Here is a 27,979-nt window from a genome sequence, read left to right as displayed (position 1 = left end):
CTCTTTCCTCTTGTCCTGAATTTCACTGTACAAGCCACCAAAACATGCTTATAAGTGGCTGTGTCAGCCAATTGCATAGCGCCTCGAAACTTGAGATGTCTATGATCATTTGCACACCAGATTATGAATTGCGAGCCAGAGCTATGGCTGTTCTCCACAGGTGAGATAGGACACCTTGTTTATGTTGTTGCAGAAAGAGCTTGATGGTGAATACTGCCAATTCAATCCCAATCGTCGTCATCGTCATTATCGCCTCCACGGTGTCGTCCATTTCCGCTCCGAATAGTCCGTCGCCCATGACCTGGCCGTCTCCTGCTGGAACCTTCGTCGCCACTATCACCCTCAGATATCTCAGAATCGTCCTCGCCATTTTTGAACTTCGTCTGGGCCAGAATCCCTTTCCAAAGCAGTCGCTTTTCTAGAGTCGCGATATTGAAGCTGTCAGCCCCGTCTCGCCCCCCGGCTCCAAGGCCTTCGAATCCCACCACACGCTCGACACCAATTCCGTCCTTGAACCCAATTACACAGGGAAGGACCCGTATGCTCAGCTTCTCCACCACGAAGGGGGTATTGCGCACATCGACGCGCGCGAAGCGCACCTCATGGTGTCGTGTTGCCAACGCCCGGATATGCTCGTCCATAACCCCGCAGCGGGCGAAATCCGGGTGGGCAAAATGGATGACACAACGATGGGTCCGGGTCGAGAAGTCTAGCACGGCTTGGTCGTCTTTCAGAGTAGGGTAGAGGCCTTCTTCAACGAGGGTGGTTGTTGGGCCGTGGGAAGAGGATCGGTTGTTTTTGGCCGCAGAAAACTCGGCATTCAGTTGTTCGATGCGATGCGCACGGTAGGCAGAGCCATCTTCTTTCTCGAGGGCTTCGAACAGGGAATCGTCGTCATTGTCGTCGTCTGGATCGCGAGCGGGGTGGTGCTTCTGCTCTGAATCTTGATTCATGGCGATGGGAGGTCTGTTCTCTAGACCTATCAGTCGAAGGAGTTTCTGAAAGGAAGACGCTCAGGAGACAGATGAATTCATGATTCGAGAGATCTTGAGAACTCAAAGGTTGGTTGATGAAAGCAAACAATTGTCACTGTAGAGTTAAGAGCACATGTGGAGATAAATCCATAACGGTCGTTACGGGAGGTCAAGCTCCTATTGCTCAGGCTCAGTCAGATAAGAGAAAATCTCAACATGGGACGTCCGCTACATCCTCTCATCGAAATTAGCCTCGTCCATCAGTGTGGAATATGCCCCTTGCCAGTACGTACTCTTCAAGAGTGCTTCAGTATTTTTATTCATTGCTTCCATTGGGTCTTTGTGTATCAATGATGGTAAGGTAGGTATTGAACACTCCGTAGGTAATCTGTGTTGTATGTAATTAATTATCAGGTACCTTACTATACAGGCTGTGTTCCGTACCCAAGGTACCTTACCTTTCCCTGGATGCCGCTTCCGGAACGGTAGCCTGGATCGTCAGGCAGAAAATTTTCTTCATTATTATTCATAATAAAATAGCAACAGTGATACCTCACTAATAATAACATTAATGATTGATTATTATTCTTCCATACAACATCCTCATCTTATCCGGACTTCTTCTTATTTACCACCCCCCTTTCCTTGCATACCATTCAAATAGGAGGGATATAAGGAAGTGGACTAGGAAACAAGGCTCTTTCCTATATAATAGTCCTATCATTCATTGCTTCTCATATTCTTTTTGTGTTCATCTTACTTTTTTTCTCCTTACGAATCTGAGATAACTTCTCATCAGCAATTGTTTTGTGCCACTGAAGCGCTCTCCCCTCCGTTCCTCGATTTCATCTGGATATTTCCTCGTTCTCTCGGTCTTCAGACCCGATTCTCAGTCTCACATCATGGCGGACGACAAGAAAACGAATGAGTATACCGTCGAGATGGATAAGTTGGATCAGGGCAACAAGAATTTCGAGGCGCCGCCTCCTGCTGTTCAACCCAGAAATCCTCCAGCTGGGCAGCTGGGCAATAACCCCATCCTGCCTGTGCTGGCTTATTGCGGTTCGTCTATTTTGATGACTGTCATGAACAAATATGTCCTTTCTGGCACGGATTTCAATCTCAATTTCTTCCTCCTTTGCGTGCAGGTAAGTCGAGGAGATTGGTCGGAGTGTAAAAGTCACCAAGCTTGAGCTGATCACGTCTTTTCGCTCCAGTCAATTGTCTGTATTGTGGCGATTCAAACATGCAAGGCTAGCAATCTGATTACCTATCGCGATTTCAATTCGGATGAGGCCAAGAAGTGTAAGCATCTCATTCCGTCGTTGGGTATCTGCAGGGAAAGCATTCTGACCAGTCTTTTTTCTCGCTAGGGTTTCCGATCACTCTGCTTCTGATTGGCATGATCTACACGGGCTCCAAGGCACTGCAATATCTGTCGATCCCTGTGTACACCATCTTCAAGAATCTGACCATCATCTTGATCGCCTACGGAGAGGTGCTTTGGTTTGGTGGTTCGGTGACAGGCATGACCCTCTTCTCCTTTGGACTCATGGTCCTCAGTTCCATCATCGCCGCGTGGGCCGATATCAAGCATGCAGTTGAAAGTAATGGGGACGCTACCGCCAAGGTGTCGACTCTCAATGCCGGTTATATCTGGATGTTGATCAACTGTCTCTGCACTTCGTCCTACGTCCTGGGAATGCGCAAGCGAATCAAGTTGACTAACTTCAAGGATTTTGACAGTATGTTCTCTCGTGTTTCTATGTCAGTGCCACAAAATCTTGCAGCTCATGGCTAACTTTCTGCCTCATTTAGCCATGTTCTACAACAATCTTCTGTCAATCCCTGTGCTTCTAGTTCTGACCTTATTGATGGAGGACTGGTCGTCGGCAAACATCGCGCGCAATTTCCCCCCGGCCGATCGCAACGGCATCCTATTTGCCATGATTCTCTCGGGTCTCTCGTCCGTGTTCATCTCCTACACCTCAGCTTGGTGCGTCCGCGTGACTTCGTCGACAACCTATTCCATGGTCGGAGCTCTGAACAAGCTGCCCATCGCACTCTCCGGCTTGATCTTCTTTGATGCCCCCGTCACTTTCCCCAGCGTTTCCGCCATTGTTGTCGGTTTCATCAGTGGAATTGTTTACGCCGTTGCCAAGATCAAGCAAAATGCCAAGCCAAAGACTGGTGTGCTGCCAATGTCGAATCCCCCCGTCAGTGCTAGCAGCCAGAGCATGAGAGACTCTCTGCGCTCTTGAATTACTCCATCCTGAAGTGAAGTTTAGCGAGAAGTCGATGTGCGCCTTATCATGAACGACGGATGCCCTTGTTATCATTTCGGATCAGCTCCCCGAAACGAACGCGGACTCGCCCCGAACATGAACGTGATATGTACCTATACTCACTTTCAGACGACGTAGTTGTTCCCATTTAGGTCAATTCGTTGTTGCTTTTGGCCTTTGTGGGTATCGATGACGCTTCCTAGGAACCTTCCCTTGCCCTCCTCGTATTCGGTTTTCCGGCAAGGCCTCCTCTTTCTGCTCACGTTTTTGTTTCAAATCACGAAATTTTGGTCACGGCTTTCATTTCACCCTCCGCGTCTTCCCGTAACTATGACAGTCTATTCAGGCGCACATGGCTTGCTCAAGCAAGACTAATTGGTTATACTTGCTCATATGCATGCCATTTTTCGCAACGTTGAGACTGCAGACCCATCGGCTCTGGAAGACAGCGGTTTTTCCTGTTATTTGACTGTGTGATGTATATATCAACTTTGTACTTCTTTTTAATATGGTTATAGAGCGGGTTTGGATGACATGGTCCGTTCTTTGTCGAAATTGCTAGGGATTCAAAGTACAGGATAGACATCAATTCAGCGATATAATAAAACTGCATATTCTACGAAATGAGCAGGCTAGTTATTCTCTGTTTCTAGTCGTCGTGGCATTATAATGACCTGAGAATTCGATTCAAAAAAATCCATTGATCTCGGGGACTGGATTGGCCCGCGCGCGGGCATGGAACTATTTTTTTTTTTTTCCCATGAGTGCAATGGGAAAGTACTCCCTAAATCGTTCAGTTATTCAGATAGTCCAGACAACTGTCCCAATTCTATCTTCGCTTAGATGAACGACACGAGCTGAAGGACTCGAGTTGATATATTAGAGACATGCCCAAATCGAAAAAAGTCCGAGCAAACGGGCCCCAGCGCGGTGATGGTGCTGGCTTCAGAGGAGCCCGGAAAATGCACATGTTTTCCAGATTATCTACATCTGCGGGGCCATCTTCGACATCCAAGAGCCAGAAAAGTGGCAATAGCAGCTATGGTACAGCGGAGAAGAAGAAGAAGAATCCGGCCCAACATCGACGGCCTATTGTCCCATTCGGACGGAGAGATCGTATCCTACTTGTGGGTGAGGGTGAGCGCTTCCTCTTCTTCATGCTCCCCTACTGCTTTTCAAGATTTTCTTTTCGTTTTGATGATTTTCTTTTCCGAATACGTGGAGCGACCAGAGTCTTTCAGTCAAGGTTGTTCTCCCTATTTATATATGCCATATGCTCGTCCCGACAGGGGTCATGCGAGTGTCGATGTTTCCGTATGTGTTGATATGCGAGGCACTCGTTGTGTTTGACTTTTTTGAAGTTTGGTTATACTAGCAACTTGTATTGACATTGATGAGCCCCTGGTGTCTGGCGATTCAAGTACTGGAGTTTCTGGATTTCGACTAGTCTGATGAGATGTTACTAGGAGATTTCTCATTTGCTCGCTCTCTAGCAGTCCAGCATCGTTGCAGGAATATCCTGGCCACCTGCTACGACTCAGAAGAGACGCTATACAGCAAATATCCACAAGCTAAACAGCATGTCGAGGGTTTTCTTGGCGCGTTCTCCAAGAAGGAAAAACAGAATGATCCTGATGGATCTGAGACAGAAGAGCAGTCCGAAAAGAAACAAGACCGCAAGCGTCGCGGTCCGAACGTACTCTTCGCAGTTGATGCGCGAAAACTCGGATCTTCCGCCGGAGGTGGGAAGGATGTCCGCACAGGCTTTGCACGCCGCGAGCGCAAACGTCCTGCTTGGCAGGAAAGCAGGCAGAAAACCGAGCCGGCTACCACTACAGGTGGTCCTTGGGATGTCATATGTTTCAACTTCCCACATGTCGGTGGCCTATCAACGGACGTGAATCGACAGGTTCGCTCAAACCAGGAATTACTTGTCGCCTTTTTCAAGTCCTGCGTGCCACTGTTGTCAGCCCGTCCACAAGTCTTGAACGGCGATGATGGAGACGAGGACGAGGACAACTGGAGCTCAAGTGAAGACAGTGAATCAGACTCGGGCGAGCAGGATGATCAGAATATCCTTGCCCATGGAGGGCGAGGTAAATACAGGACCGACCCGGGACAAATTCTAGTGACCATGTTTGAAGGTGAGCCTTACACGCTATGGAATATCAAGGATCTTGCACGGCATGCCGGTTTGCGGGTGGTCACAAGTTTTAGATTTCCGTGGAGCTCTTACCAGGGATACTCCCACGCTCGAACCCTTGGTGAGATCGAAGGAAAGCATGGGGGAAGAGGGGGCTGGAGGGGAGAAGACCGCGAAGCGAGAATGTATGTCTTTGAGGTCAAGCAAGAAGACCAAGGTGCCCTGCCTAAGCATCCGCAGGCTGCTTGGTTGGACACTAAGGGAAAGAATAGGAAGAGGGCAAGGGACTTGTCCGATAGTGAAGATAGTGACTAGGCTGTTGGAAATTTCGTTCTCGTACTTCGCCTCTTCTCTAGCGCCTTCTGAGTAATAATACACAAATCAGGAGACAACATGAAAACATGCAGCAATCTCATGAGTAAAATCTGGGTACCTCCACAACTACATGATGTAAACTTTTTTCATCTCACTCTCGTCGAAGATCTCGCCGGTGGTGGGATCTTTCACCTTGCCTGTTTCGACACAGCCAAGTTTCTTGCTCATGTCTAGTAACCGCTGCTGACCGTAGATCCTACCATTTGGCAAGACAATCGGGTCACTTTCAACATAGCTCTTGGCATGATGGGCGTACGGCATATTGCGCGCAAGTTCATTCAGCTCAGTCGAGCATATGGGACATACGGATGTCGTGGTAGATAAAGAGTTGGAGCTCGAGGAGGTATACGCCGAATGGCAAGATGGAGTCTTGAGAGCCGATAAGCCAGCAGACAATGCGATATGCAATAATGGGCGTGAAGGCAATGATAGAAGTTCATGATGAGTGCGGATGAAGAGGTCAGACAGGTGATTCCACCGGTCGAAAGAGTACATTGACTGAAAATCCATTAGTTGGGGGTTTTCAGGCACGATGGGCGGATTCAAAGACAAAGATGAGATGGAAGTACCTTGTACGGTTCAGCCTTGGTGTCTTGAGGGAAGGCGAGTAGTCCTGCGGCTCGATGAATTTCTGTTGACTGCGTTTCGGTATACGGAGTAAGATATCGTTTGGCATGTGCCATAGCATCCATAAGCTTCTCTCTATTCCCGGTCCTGATCATTTCGATGTACTGCTGCAGTCGTAATTCAAACTCCAGATTGAACTGTGTCTAGTTTGTTAGTGAACAAGACTGGATTCAAGACACAGCTATGTTCATGTGTACTCCACGAACCTGACTCTTCTTCAGCGCTGCTTTGTTCTCGTTACACCACTGCAAAGCGTCCTTTGTTTCCCCTCGGCGCAAGCTCTGAGCAATCCTTTGGCACTGTACGAAGACATCCAGATCCACGAGGTCTTCAATATCCTTCTCCTGGGCCAACTGCTGGGCACTTTCAGTGTACCCAGAACGCAGCATGTGATCCACCACCAGTCTATCCAGCCTGACCCTGGACCACTGGTCATATTTGACATCTGCCAAGCTAGGAATTTGGTGCAGATACTCCAGATGCTGTATGCGCTTTCGCGATTGCTCTTGGATTTTCTTCTCCTCTTGCTGGATACTTTCCATTTTCCGTTTTAGGTTTTGCATGCGAGCCAACATGGCGTCAAGAGCAGCGAGAGTTTGATCCGGTGTCTGAGCATTCGACAGTGAGGCATTGGCGGCCTCTTTGAGTGCGGGAATGACATATTCCCTTTCCCTCTCGACAAGTCGTTGAACAGATTTGAAGTTTCTCCGCGCAAGCTCATGAGGTAATCGTAGGAGTGGCTGATCCTACACGACCACAAGATGTCGACATCAGTACAGTATATAGGCAGGGACAGTGGGTGGGAGGTACCAGGAGCAGGTGATTCTCCGCATTGAGCTTCGTTGACGTGAGCTCCGCAGCCATGAGGATGTCCGGATCGTCTGCGCCTGACCGTATTAATCACTTCTTTGACGGTGACCCTGAATATTTTTAAAAAAAAGAGGCAAATCAGAATGAAGAGGATAGGCCTATAATTAAGGTGAGATTAACAGAGAGAGACAGAAAGACGTATTGTGGCGACGCAGCATACTTGACCATGTAGCAAGTGGGACGGGCAGCGGGGGAAATAGCCTGTTGGACTTGGGTGCGGAGAACATCGGCGAAGGTCACGAGTCATCCAACAATCAAACCTACATAAACTCAAGTTCCTTTGAGGAGATCGATGATACAATTTTTATATAAACAGTCGTACACTGGTAATCCGAGATGATACTTGAATCGTACACGCTACCTGGGATCCCCACGTTGGTTTGAACCATATTTGAATTTCTGATTCTTCCCAACAACCACGCGAATACTCATACGGAAGAGAGATGCAGCGAAAGTTCTTTCTATGATTTCTGACATGAAAGCAGTCGTTGTAAAGGATACAAGAACGATTAACATTGGTTCCCTTTTCAACCCAAGACTCCGATAAACAAGAAACAAAATAAGTTACAGACAGCTTGCCCATATGACAGTTCGAGAAGCGAATACACAGCAGCAACGAAGCCTTCCGAACCATGAAGGCCCGGTATCCGAGTAAGGCAAAAAGGTGCCGGTATATGTCTAGTCGCTGTCGTCACTATCCTCCTTCTCCTGCTTGGATTTTCTCCGTTCCTTCTTTTCCTTCTTCTCCTTCTTCTTGCGCTTGCGCTCTGCACGCTCCTCTGGTGTTTCGCCCTCATGTCTCTTGCGTTTCTTCTCCTCCTTGGTTTCATCGACATCCATCTTGGACTGGGGTGAAGATGGCGCTTCGTCCTGCTCGGTAGCTGGGGCAGCAGCCACGTCTTCTTTAGCTGTCGATTCAGGTGCCAGCTGAGCGGACGCTTCTTCGGGGGCGCTGTAATCCTTGTATTCGGTCTTCCATTTGGCGGGAGTGGCCTCATTGGATCGGCCATATTTCTTGAGGACCTTGTCAGCGTACAAAAACCACATAAACCCTATGTTCGAACGGCAAAACCCAACAACTTACATCCAGTTTTCCGGCAGACTTGAGCTTTTTCTTCTCCAGAGCTACAGGGCCCAGACCCCATCTGCGAGGGTAGAGGTCACGCTCCATGATGCAACGTTTGACCTTAGCTACGACACCATGATCGCAGGTCGAAAGTTCAACAGTAGACATTTGAGCGATACCAATGGCGATGGCTTCACCCTTTGTAGTCATGAGAACAACTTCTTCGTTGACATCAATGCCAGCCTCTAGACTTCAGTCAGCAATCAGGTGGAAATCGACATCACTAAGAGGAAACAAAACTGACCGAAGCGCAGGAGTCCAGGAATCATGAGCTTTGCGCCATAGCACACAGCATTGACGGCGCTGTCTTTAACGACAATACGCTTGTAGGTTGTGAGGAGAGACTCGAGAGGTCGGATGACTCGGCGCAGGTAAGACTCGTCCCGCTGGTTATCGTACATCCACTGCGCATCCAGGACATCATGAAGAGTCACGAGGCCGTTGTTCTCGTCCATAGCTCCACTTCGTACACGCCGAAGCTCCTGCATGTGAGCACCAACACCAAGCAAAAGGCCCAAGTGAACGCAAAGAGTTCGAATATAAGTTCCAGCCTCGCAGCTGACCCAGAACACGCCAAGGTGTCTATCGTTGTCGAACTCGTAGAGTTTGCTTTCGTGGATCGTTCTGATACGAAGCTGACGCTTGACAGCAGAAATCAAAGGAGGCCGCTGGAAGAGCGCGCCAGTCAAGGTCTCAAGAGCTCTCTTGAACTGAGCCTCACCACCGGGAATCTTGTCGTGAAGACGAATGACGCAGACGTATTCCTTTCCGGCACCTTGTTGGGACTTGACCAAGCGGGTGGCACGGTCGATACAGACGATCAAGCAACCGGTGACCTTCGGGTCAAGAGTTCCACTGTGACCAGTCTTCTCCGCCCTGCAAAGCACGCATGGTCTTAGCATCTGGTTCCGAATATCATGGCAAAAAGATTACAAATTACCTCAAGATTCTTTTCATCCAAGCGACAACCTCGTGACTAGATGGATTGGAAGGCTTGTCGAGGTTGATCACACCTGAACTGATGTAGGATTTCAGGTCCCGCTTGAGAGGCGAGCAACCGGCGGGAATTGGTGTGAAATGACCGGTCCTCACCATGACTGGGATAACATCAGTTCAAGCTACTTTACATAGGAACAACCCTGCCATCCTGAAGATCGAAGGACCATGAAACTGGGTCAAGTGTTCACGTACGCTTGTCATAATTCTTTAGCAGCAAGGGCCACTCTTCTGTGGAGATGTTGGAGGCACCAGCCTCAGGCTTGATGGTGTAGTCCATCTCTTCCTTAGCCACTGAAACTGCCATCTTGAATTTTGGCTTCAAGAGTTCAGTGTCGCTAGGTGAGGGCGCGTTTGGAAAGGAGCGCAGGAAAAATTGCACTGACTTCACCAAAGTTTTGCTCTGGCGCTAGTGAGAAAAGAAACTTTTGGGAAATTTTGAAGTGCGGCGAAAGGTCTAACTACCAAAAAGGTTAGCGCCGGAAATCCCAGAATCAGGCCAATAGTCCCGTGACTTTCATGAAAGTAATCAACATCATCAATACTTTTGTGCTTTACGGACTTTGATTTGCATACCTCTCTACGGAGCGGTGCACAAGTAGATAACACCTTCAAAGGGTACACTTACTTCTACATATAAGAGAATGCCGGAGTCCTGCGTCTACATTTAATAATTTCTGTGTTCTGAACATCATAATGTACTGGAGCATGAATGAACTACCCTACTTCTTGATCTCATGGATAATAGCGGAGGTGATACTTATAAATCAGGAAGCTGCCAGCCACAGTAGTATGCAGCATCAACAGCATCGACAAGTAGAAAGATAAGAAGTAAACAACAAAGCGTCGAACTCTGGGATCTCTTCCCAGACAAATTAGCTACCACCAAGTCTCCGCCCTGGCCCTCTTCCACCCCAGGAGCTTTGAAAGGATGAAGCCCAGCCACTTGACGAGGACGGGGGATTCTGGTCCGCTGGCCGATAGGCTGTTCCATAGGTCCGGTATTCCCCTCTAGGGGCGTAGGCGGCGAAAAATCTCCTGACGAATGCTGGCGTGGTGAGGTAGTTTCTTCCCCCACCGAAGGTCGGATAAAGGCGTGTGAGGAAATCATACATGTGGGCAGCGATGATTCCCATGCCCTCGCTCAATGCAGCGGGCCACCCGGCCAGGACCAGTGTGAGCACGAGCATCGCCCAGGGTAAGAATTCGACGGGTATCTGGATGATAACGAATGTTGCTTTTTTCCCCCGATTGTCCTGTGCAAAGGTATAGACAAATGCCAGAATCAGAGCTGTCGCAAGTTAGCATGGGTGAAAACACGATCTGCCAGGTTAGGCTCACCCGAGGTGAAGATTACGCCACTTAAGAAGTAACCTGCGGTGACCTTCGATTCATCAGCATTGTGTACTTGATCAAGGCTACTTTCAAGGGAGAAACTGGAACAGGTTTGAGAAGAGAGTATAACAGTTCATGATTGACATTACAGATAGAAGAGTATATGGAATGTAGGGCACCATAACCACCAGCGTGATACTATTCAATCACGCCGGCTATCTCAGTGGTCTTCCCACCATACCCACAACGCATACAGCCCTATAGGATCAATGCGAAAGAGGCGCTGTACGAGATGCAGGGGTGATCTTCCTCGCCTCCAGGAACCGCTTCAGCTAGTTTGAGGCTGGGCGGGCAGATAATGCGAGGTGACTATGCTAGGGCTGGAAGAGAGATTTGCAGAGAGATGAGGAAACGCTGAGGAAGTGCGGTGGTCATCTCTATCGGATAATAACCCATCCGATACTTGCCCCCTAGACTTACCATGATAACAAAGGCTACGAAGAACACGTAGGTGAAGAAGTCACCAGGCGAACTGAAACGGGGTGAGCCTGTCTCAAGTGCGCTGCCATAGGTATACACTAATGGCAGGTTAGCGTGGCTAAGGACCAGTCCGACATGAAGTCGTACTAAAGTAAAGATCGAAAATGAAGGAAAGACCCGATCCTGTCAGAAGAAAGGGTGAAAACAATCTCCACAACTGAGGCGGAAGCTTGAAAACCAGCGTCGGTATGAACACAACATAATAGCCGCTCAGTAGGCCACCATAAACCAGAGCAGACTGAGCAAATGTCAGAGCAGTAAGCGTCCTGTCATCGAACGTTAGACAAGATTCCTCAGACCAGTGCGTTCAAGGTGGCAGAGGTGTACCTCGTGACAGGAGGAGCAGACCAGAAACGATCCATGTTAGTGAGTGGAAATGTAAAATTGGCTTTCACTGCCTGAAGGTTTTGTTAGAAATCACAGTTTACATATCATAGGATAGTGGCGGTTTTTGCGAAGAATTTCGACTTAATGTCATCGAGAACTTATATCAAAAGGTGAAAGAAGGAGATTTTTTTCCGAGGAAATAAAACGTGTGCTAGAACTAGCTCCTGCTTGCTGAAGTTTTTCCGTTCCGTTAGACGAAGAGAACCCACTTTATTATCTTGAGAGACACTCCGACTGGCAACAGCAGGCGTATCGTCACGTGAATATCACGTGATATACGGAGACGCCTACCATGACCTCATGTATCTAGGTACAGTCATACTAACTTCTCTACCTTCTGTTTCTCCTTACGTGGGACCTGTACCCTACACGTAGTGGTTCATGCATTGAGCAGGAGTCGTCAGACAGAATACGAGCTACGCTCGATGCTCATGATACCTGTAATTGAATTTACAGTCAAGATGGCCTAGTAGAAAACATCGTTCCCCAATCCTTTCTTCGTCTGTATCTTGATATGAACAAAGTTTTTCTTTCTCTTTATATCTCTGTAAGCACTGCCGCACAAGCGACAAGATCCGTAACATGCCCAATGTTTCGAGGCTAATGACTTCGCTCATCACGAACCGTGCTCCATGAAAATATCATTGCAAAAATAGTGACTGGGGGCGAAATCATTCGGTAAGCCTCGAGTTTTCGATCAAGTGATAGAAGCTCTCATCGAGGAGCGGTCCATTGGTCACTCGCATGGTAATCAATATGTCGCACTGGAAGTTTGGGACAAGCTTCACTTTCATTGCCCTTCGAAATCCAAGCAGGATGTGATCAATCTTGGTTGTCAAATCTATCACCGCGAAATTTCACGTTTGTGCGTCTTCACAGTGCCTCTGACTGCCAAACCCCCATTGTTTCCTTCAATCCAGACATCCCAAGCTCCGTTTCCCTTGTCGAACCTGGGCTTACCGCAGACGGTTAAGTCCTCGCCAACGTATAAAGGACACAGATTTCTATATTCTATCTCACTGATTGCGTGGTTAGAGTCCACTAAGTAGCTCTGCAAAACCGTAAGAAGCAATGTGAGAGTCAGTGGGCCGTGAACAAGGAGTGATGGGTAACCTTCAACGTTCCGGGTATAAGATGTGTCAAGGTGAATGGAGTGTGCATTGAATGTGAGCGCTGAAAATCGAAATAATAAGTCTTTGGTTGGTTTGATCTTATAGCAAAATTCAGCGTCAGAGGGAGCTTTAGTCGAGAAATGACAGTCAGTACGTCCTCGAAAGCAAAACTTGGCTTGTTCTCAATTACCCTGAATTTTCCTGCGATTCTTCTCAATGCCCCCTTTATCTGTTTCAATTTGCTGCGCGGTCTTTTCGCGCATAAAAACCAGACTTCTGTTTTCGACAACTGATGACTCCCTGTCTTCATTTGCGTCCTCGTTCCATAAACGTTCCCTGATACTCTCCTCGGCCTCATCTTCCTTGACCGTGCCCATACGTCTCTCTATATCGACCAACAGTCTTTCCTCCCCTTTATGGCCTTTGACTACCACGTCGCGAATTGTTTCAATGCAGACAGCCCGACTGCCATCAAGGAGAGGACTATGCATCGAAGGGAATCTGACCCTTCCACCAGCCCAAAGACGTCTGATAAATGGCTGTCCCGGGAAATGCAAGGTATCAGTACCGTCAGGGAGTATTTGAGATAGAGTGACTTGAGGAGGAAAGTAGACTAAATGATGCCCTGGATTCAGGGGCAGCGGTCGCTTAATTGAGGGGAGGGTCGCATGATTGTATCCTGTGTGTTGCAAGTGTGGAACGATATCTATCAAAGTCAGGTTCAGGAGATGAGACGGTTGAGGATGAAGATAGTCATATATTAAAGGAAGTCGTCGTGCTATCAATTCCTGGCGCAAGCTTCCAGAGAATGTGGAGTAAGTTCGCATTTTGGAGCTTGTGTATAGCCGTCCCAATGGAAATAGGGAGCTGTTTGTATTTCCCTTCATCTAGCGATGCCGAATTCATGTGTAAAGTGCAACAGTAAGTCCAGTCCTTGAGTAGATGTCTTAGGCATCTGTGGCCGCGCGAACTTGCAGTTTCTGTTTGTTTTGTTTGTTTTGTTTGTTCTGATGGATTCGTCCTCCAAGTCAAAATGCCGGAGCTCAAGAAGGTTCCCGCAGTGCGGGGGGAGGGAGCTGATTGAGAAAGTTGGAAAACCCCTCCTTGACTGTGCCAGAGAATCCAAGGAGGAGACCAGATTCGGGGATCCATGGAGCCAATCAGAGTGACTTTTCTAGGCCCTGCAGCGTCCTTTTCCCATCAGGTCAGAAATGGTCAGCCCGTCATAAACTTCGAAGCATCATTAATGTGAAGATACAGGCTGCCGTTGAGTGTTTTGGTTCTTCGGCTGAGTTGTCACCCCGCCTATCGTTCGCGGATGCTTTCGCCGCAGTTCAGCAGGGCGAAGCAGACTATGCCATCATTCCCGTCGAAAACTCGACCAACGGATCAGTTGTCCAGAATCTTGATCTTTTAGCAGACCGATATGGGCTCTACGAAGATGTGAATGTATGCGGAGAGCATTATTTGACAGTCCACCATTGCCTGCTGGTTCGAAAGGGCCTGTCGCAACCGGATATAAGGTCAATAACAAAGCTGTATACACACCCCCAGGCATGGGGTCAATGTGAGAATTTCCTGGCAAAATTCTTAAAAGGCATCGAAAGGCAGGACGTTTCTTCGACCTCAAAAGCTGCTGAGACTGTCTCACTTGAGACAGGAGAACACAGTGGCGCCATAGCTAGCCGATTCGCTGCTGACTACCACGGCCTAGATGTGCTCTCGGAAAATATCGAGGACAAGGCCGATAATACAACGCGATTCCTCGTTCTGAGGAACACGAAGTCAGAACGTACAGCACGGCTTTCATTTGACGCTGTGAAGGCGCCCTCAGCCAACTTAAACCCCCGGCTCACACCGTCTGCGGAAAAAACTCTGATTTCGTTCAGAATCCGTCAGGATTTTCCAGGGGCACTGGCAGACGCTCTGTTGATATTCAAGGATTTTGGTATGAACCTTACCAGCATCAACACGCGACCGAGTCAGAGGAGGGCTTGGCAATATGTATTCTTCGTTGAATGCCAACAATTCCCTACCGACCAGAATAGCCAGGGGGTTACTAGAATTCTGGATAAGATGCAGCAGGTTACTGAGGGCTGCAGACATCTTGGCACTTGGAAAGACCAACTTCCAACTAGCAGAGTTTAATACATGCTACATGCTGTCTCATCTGACATCTCTTGAAAGCACAGATATGATTTTCTATATACGAAACGACAACTTTCTTAGAGGGATACTTTTTCATGTTTCATCGCGAACAGAGCCAGTCTGGCAAGTATCGAGGTGCATTACTAGTTTGCCGTTGGTCACATAGAGAACGTAGGAAACAAAAGAGCGTAAATGGAAGGAATTTCGGCCCAGTAAACTGGGCCAGAAAAGAACAGTCTCAATTTCGCCAGCTTAGTTCTTAAGCTCGACAATGTTTGTGAACGGCTGAGTTTTGCACAACAGATCCACCATTCTTCAGCAAAGTACACCTCGGGCCGACCTAGAAAAAACTAGGTAGCCTCAGTGACCATGTTACGGAGCTTGGATGGCCCTGATGCGCGGCGATTTGTCAGACTCGACTGCCCGGACCAGAGTGAATGTAGGAATTGGATCATAGACGAACCTCTGAGCAGCTTTATGGAAGTTTGTCCAGACCACGGCGTGGTACGTACCAAGGTAGCCATGGGTTCACCATGAAAGCCGCCCTCACGAATAACGGGGCGAGCCGTCAAAAGATCCACATTGGGAACTTCTGGCCGTTCATCCTCGCTCTCTGCGAGGCCGCTGAACCGTCAATCTGCGCAGATGCCCTGTGTTAGCATACATGACAGTTTTCTATAGATTTCAGGACGTACCGTCGTAAAATTCATCTTCGTCATCAAGATCGGCAAGTTGTTCGAAGTTGACCTTGTATCGCAAGAGTGCTCCAATCCCACCAAAGCCTTTCACAAACTGATTTCCTTCACTGGACTTATCTGAAACAAACTCCAACGTTGCACCAAAATCTTTGTAGTTCTCGGCAAGCCACTCGAGGAAAGAAGTCTGCTCAACAACTTCCATCTCAGTGCCAGTCTCTTTGTCGGTGAACAACGCTCGGTTCTCCTCTTGAGCTTTGGTGGCATGGACGATGACTTCAGAGCCAGTTGAAGTCTTGAGAACATATCGAGCCACGTCAAGATTCTCATAAACGATGAGAGTCTCCGCGGCACCGAGCTCCAAGGCCTTCAGGGTGTCATCAATACCATAGCAGACCTTTCCAGTATCTTGACTGATTTCCTGGAAGTACTGGCCAATCAGCTTCTTTTCTTGGACAAACTTGACATTGCTCAAAGTCTCCGAGGAGAGTTCAATAGCTTGGTTGAAACCATTTTCTCCGCCGTAAGAGACATCCACGACTTTGATAACCTTGGCCTGCAAACGCTGATCGAACATATCTGACTGGTTGAGGTCATTCTTGAAATCAGCGGAACCAGCTAGAATCAGGCCCGCAACGTTCACTTTGTCGTTCGTGATGAAGTTTTGGACAGCCAGCTCGGCAATCTTGCGCACATAGTTATGACGCTTTTCCTCACGCAAACGGGCGAAACGCAACGCAGACTGACCACCACGACCGTGTTTCTTGGGCAAATCAACGCTTAGCTTCTGAATGACTTCTCGTGTATTTCCACTTAGTGTGCCGAAGAGGGCGCCGTTTCCATCCATGACAATGAAGCCAAACTTCTGATCCGACTCAAGAAGCTCACTCAAGGCTTCTGTATGGAACTTGTTGTCACAAAGATAGAGCGAGGTATTGATAGGCTTGAATGGCTCGAAGTCAATGTTGATCTTTCGTTCTTTGCCTTCTGACGTGATGATTTCACCACAGTAGATCACCAGGCCATTTGGAGGAACCTTGTTGTACAGCTTAAGACGTTGCTGCGTAGAAGTGATGGCTGAAAGGACGGAGAGGCGGTTGACACGAGATTTAATGTTGGAAGCGGTACCCTACACATCCGTCAGTGGGCATAGACATAAATATGGACTCCAACCGAACACGACATACGAATTCTTCAGCCAACATCTTTGCCGCTCGCGAGACTTGATCTTTGGGGGCTGAGGATTCAAATTAGCGACGCATCGAGCAGAAGGGCGGATGCGAAGACTCACGAATGATAAGAGAAATCATCGAGGTTCCATTTCCCCTAGCGGCCTCAAGGCGCTTGATAAGCTTCTTCACCTTCCATATCTCGATGTTTTTCTCAGCTTCGTTCGGCTGAGCCGCGCTCATGTTGGGCGAGGCGACGGTGATTGACGACCAGAGGCAGAATAGGGTTCACAATCTGACAGTCTGATGCTGGCAAAGATTATTAGTAGCGGTAGAAGGCAGGGAAGCGGAAAGGGATTCGCCTCTTTATTTTCGAGGATGGATTCGAAATCAGATGAATCAAAAAGAAAAGAGACTGAGAGGAGCAATCGAGTCACATACCTTAAGGCTGGTCGATTTGCCGTCCAGGTCCAGCGGGGTGTTGGAGCAAATTTCATCAGGCACCGTGGGGTGGCAGGGACAGACAATAATAATATGGGTCGGCCGTCGCCTGTTTTTCCTGGATGACATAAGCCTAGTCTTGGAGGCACAGCAAGCGCCTTGTACCAATAATAACGTACCTTGATGATATTTACCGTCTTGATGTACTTCATGCAAGCAATAATAATATGATATGCACAAAAAGCCTTTGAACATGGGTGGTTTATGGACTGGATCCTTTCCCAAGTAATTGTCCTCGTGGCTCTGGTAATCATCTCTTTGTTGCTCTTCGAATTTCATAACACCACAGCTCAAGATTCAATCTGTTAGGATGCTCTATCGCTGTATTATTCTGGTTTTCACCAAGAAGACAAAACTTATTATGAGCGGTGTATAGTCCGCTTACTTTCTCATCCTCATCCATTGCACATTCTACTGTATTATTTTCATACTAAATATGAAAAGCTAGTTGGAATAAGGTCATAAGCAGTTCTTCCCTGGATGTCTTCTAGTACTCTTCACATCTTCTTCATGCTCTGCTGTCATTTATCAACATTAATACCAGATCTAGTCCATTGTCTTATCTGATTTCTACTCTGTAGGTCATGTTGAATGTGGAGGCTTCTTATCTGCCAGCATTCTACAAGTACTTAAATGAGCACTGATATCAGACCCCACTTCACCAAGCTTGATGTAGCTCTTATCTAAACCACTACAACGCATGTATTCATATAATTTTGCTTCCTCCTCATTATATATATGCTCTTATCGGTACATCCAGACACAGTCTTCTGACAGTTAATAATCCAGGAATTTGTACACCCTTTATCAGGACGACCAAGACGACTAATACCTTGTTGATTTTCGACCCGAGGTTCTATCTAGTGGGCTCTACAACTTCAGCAACAGTTCAAATAACCATCTTTTGCGGGCGAAACCCTGCCTAACAGGATACAATAGAAAAAAGAAAGTACAAAGGAGCGATGCAGGAACAGCCATTGTCAGCGGGTGAAATTCACGGAGACTTTTGCAGCAATGACCAGCGGTCACATGAAGGGAGGATTTTTGATTCCGATGCCTACAGCCAAGCCAGCTCAACGAGCTACGATGGCCATCCCATCAATGGCTACGATTTGCAGAGACAAAGGTGACGCACATCATGATTAAGATAGCTCATATAATGTTTCCCCATTAACGTCTTTGTCTAGGTCGTCTTCGTTCTCTGCGCGCTTCAGGTTTGCAGGCGGCCCCAACAGCATTGATCATTTTGCTCGCTCATGGCAACGAGCTGCTTGTTTCCCTGAAGTTCTCCCTCGACGTTCCTCGTTCGCGGCAGCTAGACCGGATGAAGAATGGACCTCGGAGTGGAATGAGGATCTTGCATCACGAAGCTCTTTATCATTCAGGCAGGAGCCTGATTATACACGGCCATTGCTGCATGGGGACGAGGAAGCAGGCGGAGGTAACACTGATCACTCAAGAAAAGGGTTTCCAAGTACCGCCATCCTTAGCTCATCGTTGGACAGAAGCCTGGGGACATCTTACGGTACGATCTCATCTAGGGTCAGCGAGGCGACTCGAAGAAACGCAATACAATTTCATAGGGAGCAACTGGCACAACGCAACGCATCTGTAGATCCGGATAGTGAGCCTCTCCTTGTCAAACAAATTCAGCACGATGATGGAACGCGAGAGAATGTCATTGTAGGCCAATCTACTGTGCCACAGACTGTTTTCAATTCGGTCAATGTCTTGATTGGAGTTGGTCTGTTGTCGTTGCCTTTGGCAATGAAATACGCTGGGTGGCTCCTGGGGTTATCGTTCCTCCTCTTCGCTGCTGTGACGACTTCGTACACTGCCAAGATCCTGGCTAAATGCTTAGACGTTGACCGCAGCCTTGTGACATATGCAGATGTAGCCTACATCAGCTTTGGGCATCATGCACGGATCGTGACGAGTCTCTTGTTCTGTTTGGAACTGATAGGGGCTTGTGTCGCCCTGGTTGTGCTTTTCGCCGACAGTCTTAATGCTCTGATTCCCAGTCTGAGCATCCTTCAATGGAAAATAATTTGCGGGTTTATGCTTATGCCGCTCAACTTCGTTCCTTTACGGCTACTAAGTGTGACGAGTATACTAGGCATCCTGTCTTGTACTTCCAGTGTGTTATTCTTGACTCTGAATGGTGCTCGTGCAATGGACTAACTACCTACAGTTGTCACCATCATATTCATTGACGGTTTAGTCAAACCAGATAGTCCGGGCTCCCTTCGTCAACCAGCCAGAACCACAATGTTCCCTGACAACTGGGCTACTCTTCCGCTCAGTTTTGGTCTTATTATGTGTGAGTCTACCTGTTCCTTTGTCCAATACTCGTGCGCTGACTTGACTTATTCTCAATTCAGCACCTTGGGGAGCACATTCATGCTTCCCGTGTATTTATCGTGACATGAGGCATCCTCATAAGTACGGCAAGAGTCTTTGGGCGACATATATATTCACAGTATGTATTGCAATACGCCGACGTGTCCAGCGCTAACATAATCAATAGTATTCATTGGATTGCGCAATGGCTATCGTGGGATGGTTGATGTTCGGTGATGGTGTTTTAGATGAGATCACAGCCAACGTGCTATTGACGACTGAATATCCACGGGCCCTGTCTATCTGTGTGATAGTATTGATTGCAATCATTCCGATCACCAAAGTACCCTTGAAGTGAGTGGACCTCATGAATACCTTCTCGGCGCCCGCAAGACAAGGAGCTGATCGAATTTAGCTGCCGGCCTCTAGTTGCCACCATTGAAGTTCTTTGTGGACTTGGACCGCGCCACAGCACGATCTCAGAACATCATGAAGGGTTGACAGACACCCTTCGCCGATCATCCCAAGCCGCCATACGCATCTTTGTGGTGGTTGTCATTGTTGTGATGGCTATCGTCTTCCCATCCTTCGACAAAATCATGGCCTTGATGGGGTCCGCATTATGTTTCACAATTTGCATCATACTGCCTCTCGCCTTCTACCTGAAAATCTTTGGTAAGGAGATCGGGATGGGCGAACGCATACTGGACTGGTTTCTCCTCGTCACATCATCCGTCATGGCGATCATTGGAACTGCCTGGGCTTTTTTGCCACAAGACATGATTTTCGCGAATTGAGCACGTTCTAATAGTCTTCGTTTCCCTTGCCGTTAGACATTTCGTTATTGAACATTGATGGCGAAATTGTTTCGCGTTCTCCCAGGATTCAGAAGCTCCTTTTTGAACAGCCGAGGCTTGCCATCTCGGTCATGCTCCCAGAGCTGGAATATCAATTTCGACGTCTCTTTATTCTTTGCCAATGTGAATCCCATACTGGACAGTATTTCTTGCAACCTACTCGGTGTCAGGTACCGCGAGTTCTTGACGCAGGCCAACGGTAAGACCAGAAACAGGCTAGGTCGGATGGTGATAGAAGAACCAGCCGGGGGTATCTCTGTCAGAAACTTTACACAACGTTTCAGCATGTCTCCTCTCCCTGTAGCATTCGGAACGTAGTTAAGCACCAAAGAAAGACTGATGATATGGAACCGATCATCATCAGCGCGGGGAAGAGGCCTCTCCATGAAATCCTGTTTCAAGATGCCTGGCTCCTGAGCATTCAAATCAATCCTCGTCACATCGAGGTATTGATTTTTAGAACATGCGTTTTCCGTACTTAGAGCCCCAACTTCAAGCATTCGTAGTTTACAAGGCGAATTCTTCAACTGAGCTAAGCTCGGAGCAATCCAATCAATAAGGACTTTACTCGAGTCGCCACCACGTTCCAGCGACTGTCCCAATTTGCTGGCAAGTTGATAGCTCTCCAGGCCACCATTTGCTTGGATCCGCCCATCGATCTCCTGGACTAGGTCCTCGTTGCCTGCTTGTAATGCCTGGGCTCGCGATTTCAAAAGACGATGATGGGAGCGGATGAGATTTCGGGTCGCCTTTGCTGAAAGTTTTGGATTTTTGGCTCTAGTTGTTGGCGGGCGCGTGTGAGAGAGCAGCCTTGGCTTCTTTAAACGCTTTTTGACGGCAGTCATTGTATTTTGAAGCTATAGAAACAATTGCGCTGGCTCAATGCTGAGGCGGCTTGAGCGAATCTCTTGAAATAAAGGAAGCAAGAAAGAAAGAATAGAAAAACACTCACTTTCCGGATGTACGTGATCACCACATTCTGCTGGCTCAGGATAGATAAGTGCTACAGAGTAGTACTTAGATAACCAAAATAATACACTTAATTATGTCCTTAAAATCTTAATACCTTTTTTTTTTGCCTAGCTGAATTTAGACGGAGAAAGCGGAACGGGCTCAGTCAGCGCCAAGAGATCAAATGCTCTCAGCGAGGGGAGGTCAGGTGACCCACACAGTCACTCGTAGGGTTTTCGCTAAGCGAATACTCTCGAAATAATTCGACTCTCGACACTGCGACAATCAACACGACAGCGCCGGACGACAGCCATGGCCCCTAAGGTGGAAAACAAGCAAGGTAGGTTCAATCTGAGCGAGTTCATTGTTTCCTTGAAACTGCAAATGTGTCGACGGTTGAGCACGAGTTTGTGGACATGAAATGAATATGAGAATCGCCAAATCACCGCACCTATGCCCAGTCAATTTATACATATACGAATCAGCGAGAGCAACATGTCACGACTGCGCAACGATTTTTCTCTGGATTTCCTCGTTCGCTCTCGACGTTTTGTACTATGTTGGCGGAATCTTCAATCGTGTCAAGTTTTTGGACCAGGGTCTATCTCCAGTGAAACTGACAGCTTCTGAATTAAACAGGCAAGACCAAGCCCAGCGACAGGGCTGGCGCTGCTGCCAAGGCAGTCTTGAAGGGTGCAGGCGTATGTTTAAACTGATCCGTCCGCGAAGCCTATATTCCATTCTCTGTACTAAGGTCCTGTGGTTCAATCAGGCGCACAAGTCTCGCAAGATCCGCACTTCCACCACCTTCCACCGTCCCAAGACCCTTCAGCTCTCCCGGTCGCCCAAGTACCCCCGCAAGTCGATCCCTCATGAGCCCCGTCTCGACGCCCACAAGGTTGTCCTTTACCCTCTCAACACCGAGAGTGCCATGAAGAAGATTGAGGAGCACAACACCCTGGTTTTCATTGTGGACGTCAAGGCGAACAAGAGACAGATCAAGCTGGCCCTCAAGAAGTTGTACGATGTCGACACCGTCAAGGTCAACACTCTCGTCAGGTATGGACACCCTGGTTTCGGTGATTGCAATGAATCTGCTGGGGACACTCTTCTAATTATCACACAGACCCGATGGATCTAAGAAGGCCTTCGCTCGGCTAACCCCTGATGTGGATGCTCTGGACATTGCTGCCACCAAGCTTGCCATTGTCTAGATAACGGTTTTCTTTGGGTCTGGGCGAATTTTGTTGTTTTGCGTGGTGGTTCATAAATATCAGTCTTCGAAACTTGCCGCGAGTGCTGCAAAGAGGGCTGAATGATCAATTGAAAAAAGAATTACTTGAATGCATGATTTCACCAGACCTTTACTTGGCGTAGATCTGATCTTGTAAGGTCAAGTAGGTCGAGCAGTCGTCCTCGAGCCTGTCGGGTTGAGCTTACTAGCCTGGTGTCGTTGCTACCGTATGTAGATCCAAGCCAAGCGCAAGGAGCATGAGTAGACTATTCGAAACAAATGATTGAGAGAAATTATATTCCTGACTTATAATATACGTCTTTATCAAGTTTATATATAATAAATATTATAATTTTGTTTTAATAGCTTTTTAAATCTTTAATTACAAAACTCAAGTTCCCATTTCGCGCGGGCGATCCGGGGTTCGCCTTGCATCGTTACATAGCATCAAACATATGTTGCCATGACTTCTGTGGAGTGTACTGAATTTTGCAGAATTCCTCATTGATGCTAATGAAATCATTGCCCTCCTCGAAGAGTTTCCAGGTGTTTGAGGACGGCGAAGTTCGTGTCCATCCATCGTTCGACACAGTTTTGTGCGCAGCTCTCCTCTCCCTGACCCAGACGGCCTGAGGAAATCTTTCCAGTGATGCACTTCTTCCAGCAGACATCGGCGAGGTGGTGAACCGCTGGCCAGACGCCGAGTCAGTAAAGATATTCAGAGAGCCAAATACTACTCCGGGCATATGTCCGTAACATTGCCCCAATGCGAGCGAGAAATAATATCATGACGAGTGTAGCTCAAGAGATCACTTACTCTGCTGAATGTTGGATCGCTGAGCCTCGTTTTCCAGGAATTGTGTCAGTTCTTTTCTGTCGGCATCGCTGAGCTTGGCGATATCATTTTGAGTCTGAGGATCCATTTTCTCTGCCAGAGATAGTGGAGAAGAGAATTCTTCTGTATATAAAATTTTTGAGCTTGTTGTAGACAATTTCTTAGACCACAATCACGAATTTTGGAACGCAGCAGATGGAACTGTGTATGGAGCATTAATACTACAAGCAAACAAGCAGTACCTACTTTGCAGTTTGAACATTTGAAAGTAAGCGGTGGGGTGCGGCAGAAATGGCAGCATATCATTTTTCCATGCCTACCATTACTTGTATCGTCTATCTTCCGGATCAATAACGCCCCTGGGTCTTCTGGAAGGCTAAGGCAAAAACAGACAGACTTCTTCACACGATCATAGACAACTGAAAACCTATTCTTATTTTCCTGGGCACTACCTCTCTGAATCTCGCTAGAAGAACATCGTCGAAAGTATGCCTCCGATACGAACCTCGCGCAATCGTAAACCACCGCCTGCAGGCTTCGATGATATAGAGGACACTTTGCTGGAGTTCAGCAATAAAATGAAAGATGCCGAAAACGCGCCACATGATGGAAAGAAGAAACATGAGATGTTATGGCCGATTTTCCAAATAAGTCATCAGCGTGAGCTTTCTTGACGTGACGCTACCGCTGGCTATCAGCTGACTGCTTCGTAGGCTCGAGATACATATACGACCTCTATTATGAGAAAGAGGCGATATCAAAGCAGTTGTATGATTGGCTTCTCAAGAACAATTATGCGGACGCCAACCTCATCGCCAAATGGAAGAAACAAGGCTACGAAAAGGTATCGTCAGAGTCCCTCATATGTTCCTGTCTGGAGCAATATCTATCCGACCTTCCAGAATAACGTTGGACGGGCAAGTGGTATGCTAACTGTCGACTGATGATTGTATAGCTTTGTTGTCTCCGCTGCATTCAGACGAAAGAGACAAATTTTAATGCGACATGTATCTGCCGGGTGCCGAAAGCCCAATTGAAGGAGGATCAGATGATACAGTGCGTCAGCTGTGGTTGTCGAGGCTGCGCAAGCAGTGATTGATACTTATTTCCGCCGTCATTCGCGTGAAGAACTCAGCCATGAGGACATCCACATTACCAAGGCTGGTTCTGGTCGTAAAAGGGTTTGGTTTGATTGTGTAGATTGATATCTCCTTCCTCGTCTGATTGATCTCTCTCTTCTTACTTCTGGACACTTTTTCCCCCTGCTAGACCTCAATTGTTTTGTCTAGCTCAAGTGTTCAGACTACGTCTTCCCACAAGCCTTTCTTTCCTAAGCACATGACATGATACCCCTCATATGATAACTCATGATTTCACGAATTCAGGCAAAAATTTCCCGAATTCTTTTTGATTTTCTTCATTCTAAGAGAAATTCGAATATAAAACCTTCAATTGCAGACGTGAATACATTCAAATAATCCTTAATTACTTCACAAAATTAAGCGCCAGTAGGAAAATTGAGAATGGATGGAAAAGCTGAAATCATCAACAATTGTTTCATGTACATCTAACAAATATCGTCATAAAGGTCATGAAAGGGTCATCACAGTTCAGTGGGAATTCAGATTGATTCCAAACCACGCCTTAACTCAAAACTCCGGGAAAGTTCAGTATGTAACCAGATAAAAAGAGAACGAACCAAACCTAAATCACTGAATGAGAACTCCAAAGTATCAACCTCTGTAATTCCCCTTCGATCATGAAGTGCGCCGACGAAGCCGCCCGTGAATTCAGAACAACAGCTCGTAAATTGGGTATCGTGAAACAGAATTCAAAATCCTTCGTCTGTCCCTCTCTAGTGAGGGGTGTTCATTATGCCTCAAAATAAAGCAGTATTGCTTCTGATGTTCAATTGAGGTCTTGAAGTGTGCGATTTGGATCTCGCAGATTCGTCCTTGCTCGAACTTCCAATCTTCTGAAAGCCTTGCAGAAGGTCGACTCCGTCTACTTCCACGGGGCTTTCGTCGAAGAGATGGAATGAGAAAAAGTCGTCGTGAGTGGCATCGCCAAAACGCCCATGTTCAGATATTTTCGATGGTGATTCGGGGAACAAAGGACCCTTGGACTTGGCAGACGACAAGGACTGGATGCCTGGTTTGCTATTGACACTCACGGAAGTGATATCGGCAAGAACGGTACCGGTATGGTTTTCGGGATCCATTCGAGCACGTTTCGCGGACCGTTTCTCTGGTGAGCCATATGCCGGTGTCGAGATTCCTTCTTCTGCAGATTCCGCAAAGACATCGAAAGTCGCATGAAGATGGTCGCTTGGGGTATATGTTTCGTCTTGGATTCTGAAAGCAGGACTCCATGGGAGGTCCTCATCTGTCAGTCCCAGATGCTTTAAGGGAGAATTGACCATTTGTTGGATTTTCTTGCGGTGATTCCGGAGATTTGTGTTTGGAGAGACAGACGGCGGGGGCTTGGTTGGCTTCTTGAACTTTATCACCGGCGTGAGAGGAGGCGGCAACATGCTGACGTATTCACCGCGAACCGGTGAAGACCCGATTACTACCCCAGCATCTTTGAGCATTCCGGGACGTCTTGGGCTGATATCATGGGAAGAGCTTCGAATTCGAGCAATCTCCTCTTCTGCTCGGCCACGTTTAATACGAGGAGGGTCAATATCCAGGTCCGACGTTAAGATGTGCCCTGTCTTCTTTGGACGCATAGCTGAAGACTCCAGGGAAGAGAAGTATCCGCTATCATTCATCGTGGTCGATTCTCGTTTTCGAGAGCGAGGAACTATGGCGGAAGATATGGGATGAGCAGGCGTTGGGGGTGTACCCTGGCGAATAAATCGAGGGGGTGCGATGGGAGGTGAGGAACGCATTGGTTGAGGTGGAGAAGAGCGCAGAGGCGCCTGAGATGTAGTAGCATTCGCGCCCTCGTCACTCGTGTCATCCTGAAGAGCAGGGTCTGAGGCGGGTATTGTGGCATCAGAAGAAAGATCCACATTTTTGGAGCTCTTCGGTACTAAGGAGTGGTTAGGGGGGGGGACGGCCCATGTTGTTGTGCTAGAGCTTTGCGTGTGAGCAGGCTCTCGCTGGGAGGTAACCGGAAGAGGAAGACTTGACATGGTTGCACGACGCAAAGGCTTATCCTTAAGAAATTGGGCTTCCATTCCGGGTTCAATGGCCCAGTAATTTCCCTTGCCTGGGTCATCCTTCGGCCGTTCCTGCTTAATAAAAGCTTTGTTCAGACTGAGGTTATGACGAATGCTATTCTGCCACCCGGGATCGCTGTGTTTGTAATAAGAAAACGTATCTGAGATCCATTTGTAAATCTGGGCCAAAGTCAAACGTCGGTTAGGCGCACGCAAAATAGACATTCCTATCAAGGTCGCATAGCTGTAAGGAGGCTTTGTGCCATCGTCTTCAATGGGAGTCATCTCTTGAGGATTCGGAAGCCGCGCAAGATCGACATCTTCGCGCTTCTGCTTCTTGATCGTTCGTTCCTTCAATGGGGCAGCATCCATGAGGGTCCTCTTCAGAGGCTTCGATGTAAAAGATGGTTCAGGAAAATCGGCCAAGTTGTCATTACAAGACTCAGCCAATTGTCGCTTCTCCTTGGAGGACTGTTTTTCATGATTGACACTGGGAAAAGTCGTAAATAAGGCAGATTGTGGCATTGCCGAAGACGAAGAGGTAGCGTATGGATATGTAGTACTTGGAGTCCTCTTAGCTGGCGAGTCTGTTGTGAACTTCGGTGGAGCCGGGGCCGTTATGGGAATGAAGCCCAGTTCGCGACGGCCAGAAAGCGAAGTTTTCAGTCCACGAGGTGTTTTCATGGGAGACGGTCTATGAGCGCTGGAGAGTGGCGGATCAAGTATGCATTCTTGACCGGAAGGAACATTCTCTGGTGGCTGTAAGGGTAATGACGATGGACATGATAGACCGAGACGCTGCGAGTGGGATTGAGAAACCTTCTTGTCGTACTCTGCAGCCGGTTCTGAAAGTGGCGGCACAAAGGGCGCGGAACGCGTGGGATTCATCTCCAGTGATGTGACTGGCATTTGGGGACTGCACCCGCGTTCGTGGCGTAGAAAATTCTGATCACAATGAGAGAAAGATATTGCCAGTTGCAATGCGCGCACTCTCAAGGAAAAGGTCTGACAGCGGATAAGTATTTCTGAGGTGAGAACGTGAAGCACCTCTTCAAACTAGAATTTGAAGGACAATGGCTCGCGCATAAAAGCAACCCGAATCAGGTATCGACGCCTAAGGGAAAGAGAATGATGATAGCAGAAAGAGAAGTTCTATTGATAAGTCCAGGTTGTGAAGGAGGAGAATCGGTGATTGGGCCCCAAGGCGCTAACAAGAACTCATTGAGAGCGCGGCCCAAGACAAATTGGCATCGAACCACCAAGGATTTGAAAAATGGCTTCGTGAAGTTTTATAGCGAGCAGGGCAATCTCTT

The 27,979-nt window shown here is 47.7% G+C and overlaps 13 protein-coding genes across 13 annotated transcripts; 6 read left to right on the top strand and 7 right to left on the bottom strand.

Moving 5' to 3' along the window:
* Window positions 1-1,876: 1,876 nt before the first annotated feature.
* Window positions 1,877-3,235, top strand: gmtA (GDP-mannose transporter; the record flags this gene model as incomplete). Its single annotated transcript, XM_026760362.1, has 4 exons — window positions 1,877-2,122; window positions 2,192-2,279; window positions 2,348-2,719; window positions 2,793-3,235. The coding sequence occupies 4 exons, from the start codon at window positions 1,877-1,879 to the stop codon at window positions 3,233-3,235; spliced, it is 1,149 nt and encodes a 382-aa protein (XP_026612677.1).
* A 1,480-nt stretch (window positions 3,236-4,715) lies between these two features.
* Window positions 4,716-5,717, top strand: CDV56_106609 (25S rRNA (uracil2634-N3)-methyltransferase; the record flags this gene model as incomplete). Its single annotated transcript, XM_026760228.1, has 1 exon — window positions 4,716-5,717. One exon carries the CDS (start codon window positions 4,716-4,718, stop codon window positions 5,715-5,717), a length of 1,002 nt encoding a protein of 333 aa, XP_026612676.1.
* Window positions 5,718-5,843: 126 nt separating this feature from the next.
* Window positions 5,844-7,268, bottom strand: FYV10 (FYV10 family protein; the record flags this gene model as incomplete). Its single annotated transcript, XM_026760131.1, has 4 exons — window positions 5,844-6,275; window positions 6,347-6,541; window positions 6,611-7,150; window positions 7,215-7,268. 4 exons carry the CDS (start codon window positions 7,266-7,268, stop codon window positions 5,844-5,846), a joined length of 1,221 nt encoding a protein of 406 aa, XP_026612675.1.
* A 684-nt stretch (window positions 7,269-7,952) lies between these two features.
* cbf5 (pseudouridine synthase CBF5) lies at window positions 7,953-9,703 on the bottom strand (the record flags this gene model as incomplete). Its single annotated transcript, XM_026759981.1, has 5 exons — window positions 7,953-8,288; window positions 8,359-8,585; window positions 8,645-9,276; window positions 9,341-9,497; window positions 9,592-9,703. The coding sequence occupies 5 exons, from the start codon at window positions 9,701-9,703 to the stop codon at window positions 7,953-7,955; spliced, it is 1,464 nt and encodes a 487-aa protein (XP_026612674.1).
* Window positions 9,704-10,271: 568 nt separating this feature from the next.
* Window positions 10,272-11,633, bottom strand: CDV56_106230 (uncharacterized protein; the record flags this gene model as incomplete). Its single annotated transcript, XM_026759849.1, has 5 exons — window positions 10,272-10,687; window positions 10,738-10,780; window positions 11,212-11,309; window positions 11,359-11,537; window positions 11,599-11,633. The coding sequence occupies 5 exons, from the start codon at window positions 11,631-11,633 to the stop codon at window positions 10,272-10,274; spliced, it is 771 nt and encodes a 256-aa protein (XP_026612673.1).
* Window positions 11,634-13,920: 2,287 nt separating this feature from the next.
* CDV56_106019 (prephenate dehydratase PHA2) lies at window positions 13,921-14,918 on the top strand (the record flags this gene model as incomplete). The annotated part of the gene is made up of 2 exons (XM_026759638.1): window positions 13,921-13,974; window positions 14,031-14,918. The coding sequence occupies 2 exons, from the start codon at window positions 13,921-13,923 to the stop codon at window positions 14,916-14,918; spliced, it is 942 nt and encodes a 313-aa protein (XP_026612672.1).
* Window positions 14,919-15,290: 372 nt separating this feature from the next.
* SU2 (translation termination factor eRF1) lies at window positions 15,291-17,025 on the bottom strand (the record flags this gene model as incomplete). The annotated part of the gene is made up of 5 exons (XM_026759500.1): window positions 15,291-15,383; window positions 15,431-15,531; window positions 15,614-16,742; window positions 16,801-16,850; window positions 16,905-17,025. The coding sequence occupies 5 exons, from the start codon at window positions 17,023-17,025 to the stop codon at window positions 15,291-15,293; spliced, it is 1,494 nt and encodes a 497-aa protein (XP_026612671.1).
* Window positions 17,026-18,245: 1,220 nt separating this feature from the next.
* Window positions 18,246-20,420, top strand: CDV56_105629 (putative transporter; the record flags this gene model as incomplete). Its single annotated transcript, XM_026759248.1, has 6 exons — window positions 18,246-18,409; window positions 18,471-19,420; window positions 19,475-19,603; window positions 19,665-19,762; window positions 19,811-19,977; window positions 20,039-20,420. 6 exons carry the CDS (start codon window positions 18,246-18,248, stop codon window positions 20,418-20,420), a joined length of 1,890 nt encoding a protein of 629 aa, XP_026612670.1.
* A 44-nt stretch (window positions 20,421-20,464) lies between these two features.
* Window positions 20,465-21,325, bottom strand: CDV56_105559 (25S rRNA (adenine2142-N1)-methyltransferase; the record flags this gene model as incomplete). Its single annotated transcript, XM_026759178.1, has 1 exon — window positions 20,465-21,325. One exon carries the CDS (start codon window positions 21,323-21,325, stop codon window positions 20,465-20,467), a length of 861 nt encoding a protein of 286 aa, XP_026612669.1.
* Window positions 21,326-21,743: 418 nt separating this feature from the next.
* On the top strand, window positions 21,744-22,645 carry RPL23A (60S ribosomal protein uL23; the record flags this gene model as incomplete). Its single annotated transcript, XM_026759076.1, has 4 exons — window positions 21,744-21,771; window positions 22,071-22,132; window positions 22,204-22,490; window positions 22,558-22,645. The coding sequence occupies 4 exons, from the start codon at window positions 21,744-21,746 to the stop codon at window positions 22,643-22,645; spliced, it is 465 nt and encodes a 154-aa protein (XP_026612668.1).
* Window positions 22,646-23,102: 457 nt separating this feature from the next.
* On the bottom strand, window positions 23,103-23,588 carry CDV56_105389 (uncharacterized protein; the record flags this gene model as incomplete). The annotated part of the gene is made up of 2 exons (XM_026759008.1): window positions 23,103-23,398; window positions 23,483-23,588. The coding sequence occupies 2 exons, from the start codon at window positions 23,586-23,588 to the stop codon at window positions 23,103-23,105; spliced, it is 402 nt and encodes a 133-aa protein (XP_026612667.1).
* Window positions 23,589-23,988: 400 nt separating this feature from the next.
* On the top strand, window positions 23,989-24,407 carry CWF14 (BUD31 family protein; the record flags this gene model as incomplete). Its single annotated transcript, XM_026758940.1, has 2 exons — window positions 23,989-24,160; window positions 24,214-24,407. 2 exons carry the CDS (start codon window positions 23,989-23,991, stop codon window positions 24,405-24,407), a joined length of 366 nt encoding a protein of 121 aa, XP_026612666.1.
* Window positions 24,408-25,379: 972 nt separating this feature from the next.
* CDV56_105068 (uncharacterized protein) lies at window positions 25,380-27,554 on the bottom strand (the record flags this gene model as incomplete). Its single annotated transcript, XM_026758687.1, has 1 exon — window positions 25,380-27,554. The coding sequence occupies one exon, from the start codon at window positions 27,552-27,554 to the stop codon at window positions 25,380-25,382; it is 2,175 nt and encodes a 724-aa protein (XP_026612665.1).
* Window positions 27,555-27,979: the final 425 nt, after the last annotated feature.

Source organism: Aspergillus thermomutatus (assembly GCF_002237265.1).
Source record: "Aspergillus thermomutatus strain HMR AF 39 chromosome Unknown NODE_162, whole genome shotgun sequence".
Taxonomy (NCBI): Eukaryota; Fungi; Ascomycota; class Eurotiomycetes; order Eurotiales; family Aspergillaceae; genus Aspergillus; species Aspergillus thermomutatus.
The sequence above is the reverse complement of the archived record's forward strand: the minus strand, read 5'-3'. Positions and strand labels throughout refer to the sequence as shown.